General features: G+C 40.2%; 2 protein-coding genes across 2 annotated transcripts in view; one reads left to right on the forward strand and one right to left on the reverse strand.

The window, feature by feature from the left end:
• Positions 1–633: 633 nt before the first annotated feature.
• Positions 634–1293, forward strand: LOC138013873 (uncharacterized). The gene has a single exon (XM_068860918.1). The coding sequence runs from the start codon at positions 634–636 to the stop codon at positions 1291–1293; it is 660 nt and encodes a 219-aa protein (XP_068717019.1).
• Positions 1294–2104: 811 nt separating this feature from the next.
• The window catches only part of LOC138059362 (uncharacterized), an 18296-nt gene continuing 7900 nt past the window's right edge, over positions 2105–12500 (reverse strand). Inside the window, exons 3-6 of the mRNA XM_068904951.1 lie at positions 9861–10198; positions 7318–7504; positions 4663–4790; positions 2105–3485 (exon numbers count right to left, since the gene is read on the reverse strand). Of these exons, the coding sequence (XP_068761052.1) occupies positions 3267–3485; positions 4663–4790; positions 7318–7504; positions 9861–10198 (872 nt within the window). The 3' untranslated portion in view covers positions 2105–3266. The remainder of the gene's footprint in view (positions 3486–4662; positions 4791–7317; positions 7505–9860; positions 10199–12500) is intronic.

Consider the following 12500-nt stretch of genomic DNA (forward strand, 5'->3'; position numbering starts at 1 on the left):
AGAGCATGTTATCCCAGACCAACAGTTGGCCAAGTTCGTTGAAGCAAGCAAGGAAGATGAGATCCTGTCGGAACTTCAACAAGTAATATTGTCTGGTTGGCCAGATTCCAGAGGTCAAGTCCCCCTCAATGCACAGGAATTCTGAAACTACAGAGATGAATTATCGGTAGCACATGGGCTTATCCCTAGCAGTTTGACAGGGGAGATGGTTGAGAAACTTCATGAGGGACACCTTGGGATCAACAAGACAATAGCGAGAGCACGTGAAGTATTATTCTGGCCTGGGATGACAGTGGATCTGACAGAGAAGATTAAGAACTGTCCAGTATGTTTAGAAAATAGACCAAGTCAGCAGCCTGAACCACTGAGGTCACACGAGATCCCACAGAGGATCACAGGTTGACACAGAGATCCTACACAAGGGTAGTCGAAACTACCTTGTTACTATTGATTATTATTCCAAGTGGCCAGAACTAACTTTACTTCCTTCCATGACCAGCACTGGGGTAATTACTGCACCCAGGTCTCAGTTCGCAAGGTATGGTGTGCCCTCGGTGGTAGTTTCGGACAATGGTCGTCCATGTTACAGTTCTGCAGAGTTTAATAAGTTTTCGGAGGACTGGGGTTTTCAACATGTCACGTCGAGTCCAGGGTAACCCCCAGTCAAATGGTCAGTCGGAGAGAACAGTCCAAACAGTTAAGTCAATGCTTGAGAAAGCTGACGACCCATACAAAGCCCTCCTTTCATATCGGAATACTCCTTTGGAGGAAGTCAACTTGTCACCCTCGCAAGTTTTAATGGGAAGGCGTTTGAGAACCCAAATTCCAATGACCAGAGAAATGTTAAAGCCCCAACTGTATGATCCTGAAGAAGTCTTGCCTAAGCTAAAAGAAAGACAAAGAAAGCAGAAGCTGCAGCATGACAAAACAACGAAGGAACTGTCACCACTGATGAATGGCGAGTTTGTAAGAGTTCGAGAAGGCAACAAGTGGAAGCCTGCTAAAGTTACAGAGATTCTTCCGTCACCTAGATCCTACAAGGTTGAAACAGAGCGGGGAGAGTACCGAAAAAATCGTCGCCATTTGCTAAGAACTGATGAGCCCAAGGCATCAGAGTTTGCGTGGACAGCCCCATCTGATGAAGACCTAACAGACACTGTAGTTGAGATGTCTGGTGCTGGAGCCCTGCAGAATCCTAGGTCAGCACCAGTCAAAATGTCTATGGCTACTACCACACGGTCCGGTAGGATAGTTAGAGAACCTCCAAGGTTCAAAGACTATGTCAAGTTTTAGCCACAGTGGGAACAGTTTTGTAACATTTCAGAAAGTCTTGTGTTCAATTTAGAGACAGAAACACTACTCCAGTGGTCACGTTGTCTGGAGTTTTGCATTGCCACTGTTTGTTAATTCTGTACCTTTTTCCAGTTGTGTTTCCTTTGTTTGCTTGCTTTTCTTTCGCTTAAAAAATTAGGGAGATGTAACATCAGGTCAGCGGTTGCACCAGGCACGTGGTGTGGGGAATAAAGCAGTGTTCTGTAGATCCGCCATCTTGTGTGTGTTGTTCCTTTGCTATAACACTTCACAAATCAGTAAGAATTATATTTAATTTATAGAGAAATATCAGTTTTAAAAGGTTTATAGGAATTTTGACCTTCACGCGCAATTAGTTTAAAGGGAGTCGTTTCTCCAGTAAGGTTTCTCTTAGTATCCACGGGAGATACCCTTTCATATCTGTCAGGGTCACCTTTCTATCTTTAGTTAACAGCCAACAGAACTGATTTATCTTAGTAACAATATTAGTAACGGAGGTTACACAGGAAAATATCTACATAGGCTTACAATACACAGCGATACTTGCAAACGGATGTTTCCAGGGACAACACTTATAATGTGATACTTTCCTTTAAGGAAGAACTCACTTCGTCAATCAATACCTGCGAAAACAGCAACTGCCGCCCTTTAACCTGTTTCAACTCTCGACCTCCGTTGATAACCTTCAAAAATAGGAACGCCCCAAAACGTACATCTTTTCAGCGTTTTTTTTAACATGTTCCTTTTTCCCGGAATTCACTGAGGCTTTCCTGGTTTTAGAGCATTACACCACTTTCAAATCTCAACACTATTGCCATTTTATTTAATAGAACCTTTTTGGAATAACAACTGTTTTTACAGTTTTCTACTCTTACTCAGTCCAAAAAAAAATACTAGAATACCTCAAAAACGTAACTTGCTAAATCTAAGAACTTACCAATACAGCAAACCAATTTGTTCATTTGTCAGCTGTGCTTTCATTGAGATCTGAAGCACTTGGTAAGTTTGAAGAGCAATCAAGAAACTCCACTAGTGCGGCTCTCGCGCAACTCCTACGCATCTTTCTTCCTTCGTGTATCAAATCTCGATGTACGCATGCAATTGTCATATAAAACCTACAAACGTCTACCGTGAAAATTTTAATTATCAATGATAAAACTACTTACAACTACGCCTAATTACAACTGGATTTATAAGCTATTTCAGGATCCACTTCAGTCAGCCTCAGTCAATGAGTCTCGGATTGAGACTCATTCGGATTGAGACTCGTTTTTTTCTTTTGGGGCTTAATTTGCATTCATATGTAGAAAATGATCAAGTATCTTTTAACATCCCAAACTGAAAAGCTGCACATGAAGTCTATTTGAGAAAAAAAGGATGAGATTAACGATGGAAATGGTTTATAAAGTAAGTAAGTAAGTAAGCAAGCAAGCAAGCAAGCAAGCCACTCAGTCCGTCAGTCATGCAGTCAGTCAGTCAGTCAGTCAGTCAGTCAGTCAGTCAGTAAGCAGGCAGGCAGGTAGATAGGTAGGAAGGTAGATAGGTAGGAAGGTAGATAGGTTGGTAGGTAGATAGGTAGGTAGGTAGGTAGGTAGGTAGGTAGGTAGGTAGGTACGTAGATAGGTAGGTAGGTAGGTAGGTAGGTAGATAGGTAGATAGGTAGGTAGGTAGGTAGGTAGGTAGGTAAGTAAGTATAAATCACTTTAACCGACTCCTGGGATACCTGTTAAGGTAAATCTCACAAATTAAAGCTGAAAGAACTCTCCAAAAAGTTGCTTAACGGATCGATTGAGATTATCAAGATGGAAAGCCATTTTGTTTCTCTTCGGCTGCCGGAAATCAACAGTACTTGTTAATAACGTCAATCGGCTCCGAGTTAACCCATCAGAAGGCTTGTACCGTTCTTGATTATGCGATATAAACTAATAAAACCATTCGTGAAGCAGGGAAATTTCTTAAATTGCAGACTCGGTGGTGATAAACAGTGTTCTGGGGTCCGGATAGTAGCCAGGAATTTCATATTCTTCAATCACTGGTACAAGTACCGCCGAGTTGCCGCTTTCGCTGCATCCTAAGTACATGCCAGCTTTTTTACTCGACCTTGAATTGCATCTGAACATAGTAAAGGAGTAGTAATAGATAGGTTGAAATTCTGCATTTTCTGTGGGATTTGTCTGAAACGAGAAAAGACAAGAGAACATATTAAAGGGAAAGGGGCTATTACACTATAGTTTAAAGCAAGCAATCAGGAACACTAATGCGTTACTGATCATGAGGGTATACTTTGAATTAAACTGGTGATACGATAGCCGAAACGTAGCTAATTTTCGGCTCCCAAGATCAGACTTCGTTAGGCACAATAGGCACAATAATTACGTATGGGAGGGAGGGGCTATACTTCATGTTATTGTTCACACAATAACAAAAAGAGGAAGTAAGCAAGTAAGGAATGCCAATAAGGCTAATCCAGGATTTGAGAGTCCTTTATTGCAATATTGTTGTTAATGATCAAGGAAGATTTCAAGACGCTTCTGCCGTTCATCAGTTTTGGCTTAAAATTTTCATTGACAAGTCTTTTCTTCAGTGTAAAATTACGTTTTCATGCATTTTAGCGGCCACAATTGAACAGCTTGATTGTCGTTCAATCATGGGTAAAGAGTAATATTTAAACAACTGAGCCCTGCAGTAACAGGTAACAGATAGTACGGCCCTAGCAACTTACAGACAGTATCTCTTAGCAACTGAATCGAGCAGAAAAGCACCATCAAGGTCAAATGGGGCGTACGCTGGACTGAGTAGATTACGGCCAGCTAATTCATAACGCTCGTAATATTTGAGCTTGAGACTATAGCAACTTCTCAAGAAGGCTGCATTTTATGAATACCAACATAGCACATTGAGCTATCCTTAAGCTATCCTTAAGTGGGCCAAGTTTTTCAATGTTCAATCCGTTTCTGTCCTCGCTAATAGTTTCAAAGTCTTCAATGATATAAACACGTTTAAAAAAAACAAAGAAAAAAGAGTGGAGACAATAAAATCATCGTTTCTCGGGACTGAAAAGTTTAAGGTGTACTTGAATTGGAGCCTCGTTGCATTTTTTCACTAGGTTTTTCTTTTTTTTTTTTTTTGCAAAGTCCGACACTTCGCAGTGGATGTCAAAATTGGGCGTGCATCTAGTCACGTGCATTTCTGGACGTAAGTGCAAAGTTCTGGTCGGATGAAAAAGGTGATGGGAGATTTTCAGACCAATTATTTAGCTTTAAATTCAGAGAGTATCACGCCAAATTAATATTTCGGACATGCACTCAACAAAAACAATTTCTCATGAATCACATTCAAGATAATTCTTACCGTAAGAGAGACTCCTGTTCCTGTAGCGGTGGCTGTAATATGCTGAGTAGGGCTTCCATTATAAACCAAATTAAACAATTGTCCCGTACTCTGCCGATTCAGTCCAACAAACTTGGTCTCAACGGTATCTTAAAAGAATAAATATATCGCATTAATTTAAAGTCTTTATTGCCAAAATACTGAAAGACTTCAGCCGTGTTCTGACATTTTATTATTAAAACCCTATTGTCACATTGTATCTCAACCTAATCCCTATAAGTTAGGGTTACTTCCCAGACTAAACTATTTAAGGATACTGGTACGACTAAGGGTCTGTTCACATGAAGGTGGGGGACTGCGGGTAGGTGAGATACCCCGCCTACGCGGTATTTAATATCCCCGCGGCACTGGCGTGAGGTTTTCAAATGCTATCCCGTGGTCTCTAAGCACGAATACAAACAAAGATGGCCAGATGGATGTCACCCCAGTCAAGCTTCAGCACATGATTTTGATCACATAGAGAAAACTTACCTCACCTAAGCGGGTTATACGATCCGGTTTCCCGCCTCGGTGACGTATCCCACCTTTCATGTGAACACGATCAAGAAGATAACTTGAAAAGAGAGATTGATTACCCCACCGAGGCAAGGTACCTCATCTACCCCGGCGGGGTCCCCGAACTCTATGTGTGGTATTAGCAGGAGCCCATGAGTAGGAGCCTCCATGTGCACTATATCCTTGAGTCAACCTTTGCCCGTATCTTTCTATTTTTAGAACTAACCCTTCAGCAGGAGACTGACATTTACATTAATTAACATCAATTCGCACAATTTGCGAACATTGTTTTTGCTATTTTTGTCTTCGTTAGACAATGACTTTATTCTGATTGGCTATTTTAAACAGCGCGTGCAGTGCTGAACAACTCGTGGCGTTCTAAAAATAGAAAGATACGGGCAAAGGTCGACTCAGGGCTTGTATGGGGGAGGCAAGCTCCTACTGATGGGCTCCTGGTATTAAGCAATTTCAGCATCGAATGCGGCTATAGTAAAGATAGTACTAAAAGGCAAGAATATTATTGGTTACGAAAGGAAAATATTTGTGCTACAAGTGCTGCATGCATTTCAGTCCATTTTTTTACCGTGCTGTGTGAAGAACAACGTGAAACAACCAATGATTTCAGGTTTTGCCGGCCGGAGCCGATGATACAATAATGAACCGTTCAACTTCTACGTTTACTTCTTTGCCGGTTATAAGATCAATAGTTCGCCCGTTTGTGCAACCGTGAACACATCAATGGAGTTTTCGTTTAGGTTGCCATTGTCCTTCCTTAAACTAGAGCAGTTTTCAATCGAGTGTCGTAAAACAAATACCAAAGTAATTGTTACTTCGACCAATCCCAGCAGGTGCAAACATCGCAACGAACCAATCCAAATTCGTAACAATTCCATGTAACTTGCTCAAAGCGCGGGAAAAATCGCGCGTGCAAGTAGTGATTGGTTTTCCATTTCATTGGTTGATAAACTGGCGTGAGATTTTTAACCAATCCCCACGCGTATAAATTGCAATCGCGTAATTACTCTCGACAGTCAGTTGAAAACTGTTCTATAATAATTTGGGTAGACGGTTATTCATGAGGTACATGTTGAAAGATAGAAGTGATTCTCACACTCGTATGAACAATTTGAGCCATTGTCTCTAATGGACAACTTAAAAACTCGGTTAGCTTCAACGGGATTAGAATCCATGACCTCTGCGACGAGGGTACAACGCTGAATTAAGGGAGCTATTCTCTACTATTCTCTATTTTCGCATTTCCCAAAATACACTTTGTTTGCCCCCACCCCCCCCCCTTCCAAATTTTGCATAAATCATTGTTTTCAAATGCTCAGATTGTGAATATGCAGTGGCCCCAAGATCATTTCAAAGCAACGGTTTATGCAAACAAAGGGTATTTAACGGGGAATTCGAAAATGGGGAATGTAGCCACTCAGTTAGGAGCGCATCAATTTGTTGGGTCCATGTGTTCCCGTGAGAGGACTTGATGAAAGAAATGTATTTATTATATAGATATTAATGAAATGTAATATCCTCTATATATTTAAGCCTTTAGTGTGAGCTATTCTCGGTTTTCACATGACGTCACGACCGCCATGTTGGTGCCCTAAACAAAGAAAAGGCGGCCATGTTGGTGCCCCGACCAAATCCTCCGGGAATTTATGCAAACGCTTCCTTTTGTTTTCGTTGAAAAACATGGCTGTTGATCACATGAGTGAAAACCAGCAATAGATGAAAGTGAGAAATGATGCCGCACTTATTTGGACATTTTAAGCAATTCTCTCTTTCAGGCGGCTTTAACGGGACTCGGACCCATACCTCGGCAGAGGATTTGTAACGACCACCTCTCGCACTGTCCCACCCGGTGGGGAACAGAAATTTAGTTTTTATATAAGTATATTGACTACTTTAAGGAAATTATATTAGTAAGCTCGTGTCTCGAGTGTTTACCCTTCGTTGGACAACAGGGGCACCGACCCAAGGAATACTTTCTGTAAACGCTTCGAAAATAACCCAATCAAAACGCCGGAACTATTTCAAAACAACAACAAAAGGCCGCAATGTCTTTTGAGATAACATGGGCCTTTATTTAATGGGTCTAGAAAGATAAAACATTCTCACTTTCGCTATTAGTCTCGTCCAATCGTCCACTGGTCAAAACGCTGCCGGGTGGGCTGGGATCAAACATTATCACACCGTTTTTCACTGGGTTCCACAGTTTATAAGTGACGTTTTGCTTGATCTGATGAGGCTTGTCAAATGCTGATGTTGCTTGAGTGGATTTGGAATGCTTCAGATGATCATGATTCTGTCGAAAATAATTATTGAATCATTCTCTGAACATTTGTTATACGTACTTTCTACTCTATGAGACGTCTACTAGTTGTGTATCTCATTAACAACAAGAGTTTTTACAAGTGAATCAACACTGATGGGTTTATTATAAACTGCTTACTTTGCGTCACCACTGAGTGTTTTGTCCAACACTGAAATAAAGTTGCCCCAATTTTCAATATCTTCCTCAATTCGTAATAAAATGCCTGTCGCACTTTGTAGAAACTGTTCATCGAATTTTGCACCAAAATAAACTGCTGCTAGTATTTTATTAAAAATTGCGACGAGTGTTATTTCAAAGGTTTGACAGAACCATAAGTCTTCCCTGTAATGAGCCTCTTAATGTTCTCTGATTATTGTGCGAAACATTTCAACGAAGGGAATCGATCGAAAAGTTTAGGTAAAGCTGTAGGAAAACAACCCATCCTCTACCTCTGAAATGACTATTAACGACAATTGCTGAGGTTGTCTAAATTGACTGTTATCGTCAATTTAGGACGCTTAGCGCTTGATAAGGATTATGGGAAATGAATATCTATTTTTTAAAATCCGAACCCCAATGCCTAAACTCGCTGGACTCCAACCTGGGAATGTTCGATTAATAACCCTTTCACTTAATCACTAGACTACCGCATCGCTAACTGACAGGACACTTTTTTTAATCTTATTATATTTTTTTCTTCCGAATGCTGCTCTAAACGTGTATTACCACCGGCTAAGAAACAAGTTTAAAAAGGAGAAAATGTCGGTTACCAAACCTTAAGAGAAAGAAAATCAAGTACTAGACTTAACCACTATTCAGCAATGATTTTAAAGATACTAATTAGATTTGATAAATAATCGGTGCAATTGTCAGCCAGTTGATCTTTAGTTGTTAAGTGGATAAAAACAGGTCCTTCACCTCGAGAACTTGGGGTTCAAATCCCATCCAGCGATGCCACTGGGACAGAGTAATCCTGAAATGACGATAACAGTCACTCCAGGGAAAGTTACGAATTGTCGATAATAGTCATTTCAGAGGTAGAGCTTATGTTGAAGAAAAATATACAGATATTTAACAATTATTCCATGAGCGCGCGTTGGATATGAGATGATAGATAGCCAACGAAGCGTGTAGCGCCGACTTGGCTATAATCATCTCATATCCAACAAGCGCGAGTGGAATAATTGTTTTATTAAAAACGCCCCCAAAATATAGAAAACTAGACTACAATAAAAATAAAAAGGCCCAAAAAATCACGCATATGCTTGCCGTGTTTGTAGATCATGGCATAATGGCTCATAACCCATGATGGCTTAGCCAATCAAAACTCTCGAATTGTATTATCCAATGATCCAGTTTTTAATAAGCAGTGTTATACAGTAATTGGCCAATAAAAAAATCCCTTTTTTTCCTTTATAAATAATTAATGAGACGAAAGAGGAGAATTTGTACGTGTCACGGAAGTGAATGGTGCTCTTTACACATTCCGGTCGGTTCAGGATCGGAACCAAAGAAATCCAGAAATTGCTGGCTTTCCATAGGACTTAGAACGAAACGATTTCTTGACTGATTTCGTCTATCTCCTAGAAATGGTAACTGGTAACCAACTACTTCAATAGACTCAACAGCAGCATAATCCTGGCCGCTCAGTCAGAACTGGCATTTCTGCATCGCAAGACTTTTTTGCTTTCTCGTCCTCGACGTTCGCCTCATAATCAAGGGGCCCTACCCAGGATAAAAGCGACTTCTGCTTCGATTTTCGTGTTCTTGAGAGGACACGGCTGACTTTAGACCATGTTCCAAAGAAGAATCCAGTAATGAAGGCAACGAGTCGCCTAGATCTCAAGACGATTTGACACATTTGTAAATTTGTCACATTTCTCGTTCGTTGTAATTTTTTATCCGTTTTTTTTCCGCAGTTTTTTATCACCGAATAAAAGAAGTAAAAATAGGAACAGGGGAAATGGTACTGTAATTAAAGTTTATCAGGAATGATTCAATCCGGAATTAGTGACATCTTGTTGTTTCAAACTTCAGGATCAGGAAACATAGTTAAAGCAGGGAGATGGTTATGAAACTCGACAAGTCTTTTTGTTTTGTCTGTATTTTTGGCCTTGACGGTGCACAAAAGACAGCTTTTTTCGAAAAGATCATTAATGAATCAAATCTTTCGCTTAAATTATGCGCAACTAATTTGCGACCCGCGCTGTCACGGTCAATTCAACATCGATTGCGACAACATTGTTCTCACTTTTTAAGGATTCAGAACAGGTCCCTCGATTAACCATGGTCTAAATGAAGGAAACGAAAGCAAGTTATGGTGTTTCTTCTATAAACTATGGATTACCTTAATATACACCTTCAATTTTACATTATCATCCAGTATCACATCATTGTCAATGTCGACGTATTCTTGAAATATGTCGTCGTACTGCTGAAATTGGAGATTTGCCACTGTAAAGTGTTCCGATAACATGTCCGAGAATGAACGGAGGAAGTCATAACGCAGGTCCCTCAATTTAAACCCGCTGTTGAAACTCAAGATGCGTTTGCTTTGCCCGAAGGTCACGAGGACACTCTTTGAAGAGTCCGGTGCAGGAAAACCGTTCGCTGAGATATCTGGGAAATTCCTAGAATTCACACCACTGTTAGGAAAGGCTGGAGTTCGCCGGACAGTTGGTCGGTCTGGTACATGCAAAATAAAGCGGAGAGATTGTAAAGATCTCTTTAAAGCAACAACAGAATATCACGTTTTAGCATCAACCAACTAGTGGACTAATGCAAATCCTGCATTTTGATTGGCTAATGGCTACGCTACTAAATGTCTATTAGTAATAGTCCTCGAGTAGCGAAAAGCGCGACGCTTTCTTTCGTTTAATTCCCAAATAAATATTCTTTAACTTGCATTTGCCAACTTTATTATTGCCTTTTCTGTCCGACTAGTTGGGTGATACTAAAACAATTAGACCCTTCGCCCTCAAGGGCCACGGGTCAATAGCCCATTCGGCTTCGCCTCATGGGCTATTGATCCGTAGCCCTTGCGGGCTACCGGTCTAATTGTTAAATATCAATGAGAATTCCTCCAGTTTACTTCAAATAATCATTCATAGCTTCCTCTTGACTTCCTCCAGGCCGGATTATGCATGTTCTCCAAGGTAACTTCTCTGAACATTCTTTCTTCTTGTTTGAATCAAGTTTCATGAGTCAAGGTATAAAAATAGAACAATAAGAACATCATTTAAAACTGCAAATTTACAGCGTCAACGTCATGCCTTAAAGGGCAGTGTCATGCGATGGCATGCGCAGTATTTTTCTAAAGCAGAGATTTTAACAGACGTTACTTTGTTTGCTTTTTAGAGTCTAGACTTAATACGGCTTTAGAAAAGCACTTAAATGCATATTTATCAATTATCGATGATTTTGAGTCCAAGAAATAAAATCGAACACTGTCGGCGGTTCAAGCACTCACACATAAATAATTTTTTTCTCTCCGATAAACCAGACATATTATCGAGATTACCATGCCATTTCAAAGCTGAAAAGAGAGTGCATTTATTTCCAAGAGGCGACTTTGAAGTCAAAAGACGATAAGCAGCGAAAAAAATCAGCCGTGTTTTACTCACAGCTTGCGGTTTTATAACCAGTGCATCCAGTTCCTCTCATGTAAAAAATGCATCTTTTTCTTCAAAATATTCAAATATATATTTTAGAGCGAAGATAGTAAATGTGTTATCAACAAACGATGATGTGGTGGTCTCTGACATTTAAGCGATTCACTAGAAATGAAATACGAAGATGGACTTCAATCCTTGGTAATAGTGAAACAGCTTGCGCTTCGATTACACCGTACCGTGCGGCTCATCCTCGGTGTAAAAACCTGTGAAACTGACGGATGACGTAACACAAAGGAAAACAAAAGAGGAAAAAAACATCAAACAATAACCTAACCCTACCACGAGCTAACAAAACAAAGAAAAAGTTTCACAGGTTTTTACACCGAAGTAAACCCTACCGTGTAGCATGAAAATTTTGCGGGAGTCTTATTTTGCGGATTGGCGATTTTTTGTGGTTTGCGGGAACAAATTTTTGCTGTTCGAAATGACTGAAATTTGTGGTGGGAACTAATTTTTGCCATTCTCTGTTCAAGTAGCAGAATATTTAAGTGGAAGAAACCTTAATACGGTATTTTCGACTTTTATTTTACGGTCTGTTGAGTCAAAGTTCACTCTACTTACATATTTAACCCATCGCTAGCTAGCCTTTTCCAGGCGAGGCCTCGACCCAAGCCCCCACTCATTTTTGGCACGCATTCTTTTCTCTTTCCCTTCCATCTGGCTAATCCATGGCAGAAGTCGTTGTACCAGCAAATACCACTCGTTTAACCAACCCCTTGATGTATCAGTCAATCGCCCGTGTAAACATTTCATGAGAGAAAAATTTCAAGGATGGTATGCTGGAGAAGTTGAGAAGAAGATAAACGCTGGACAAAACACCAGTGACATTGCAATTGAGATGGGCATTATGTGTGAGCTCACCTCACGTTGGGTGATCGATTTTTATCGATACATGCAGAAAAATCCCGCGCTCATCGACAACGAATGGAAAAAATGCGGCATCACAGACGCCCTAGCAAATGGTGTTCCTTCAGATCAGCCATTCGCACTAATCTGATTAACTGAAATTGCTGTTCACTTGACATTTTTTGTTCTTTGTACAATGTTTTGTTTGCGTAACAGACTACCGCATTATGTTTAAGTCCAATTTATAACACCCCAGTGGCAAAAAACAATTAAAAGCAGAGTTTTTAATTTGACTGAAGGGAGGTAATTTTTGGGACATTTTATTTTGTAGGTTTTTAATTCTGTGGGAACTAATTTTTGCGGATGGAGGTCAATCCGCAAAATTCGCAAATATTAGAACCCGCAAAATTTTCATGCTACACGGTATGTCGAATTTCTCATGTATTCACGTCTTAAAAAGTTTCTCT

The sequence above is a fragment of the Montipora capricornis genome, chromosome 8, assembly GCF_036669925.1.
Source record: "Montipora capricornis isolate CH-2021 chromosome 8, ASM3666992v2, whole genome shotgun sequence".
Lineage (NCBI taxonomy): Eukaryota > Metazoa > Cnidaria > Anthozoa > Scleractinia > Acroporidae > Montipora > Montipora capricornis.

What these genes read in the sequence shown, in the direction of transcription:
- LOC138013873 (XM_068860918.1), top strand. Translation starts at nt 634, where the DNA reads ATGTCACGTCGAGTCCAGGGTAACCCCCAGTCAAATGGTCAGTCGGAG.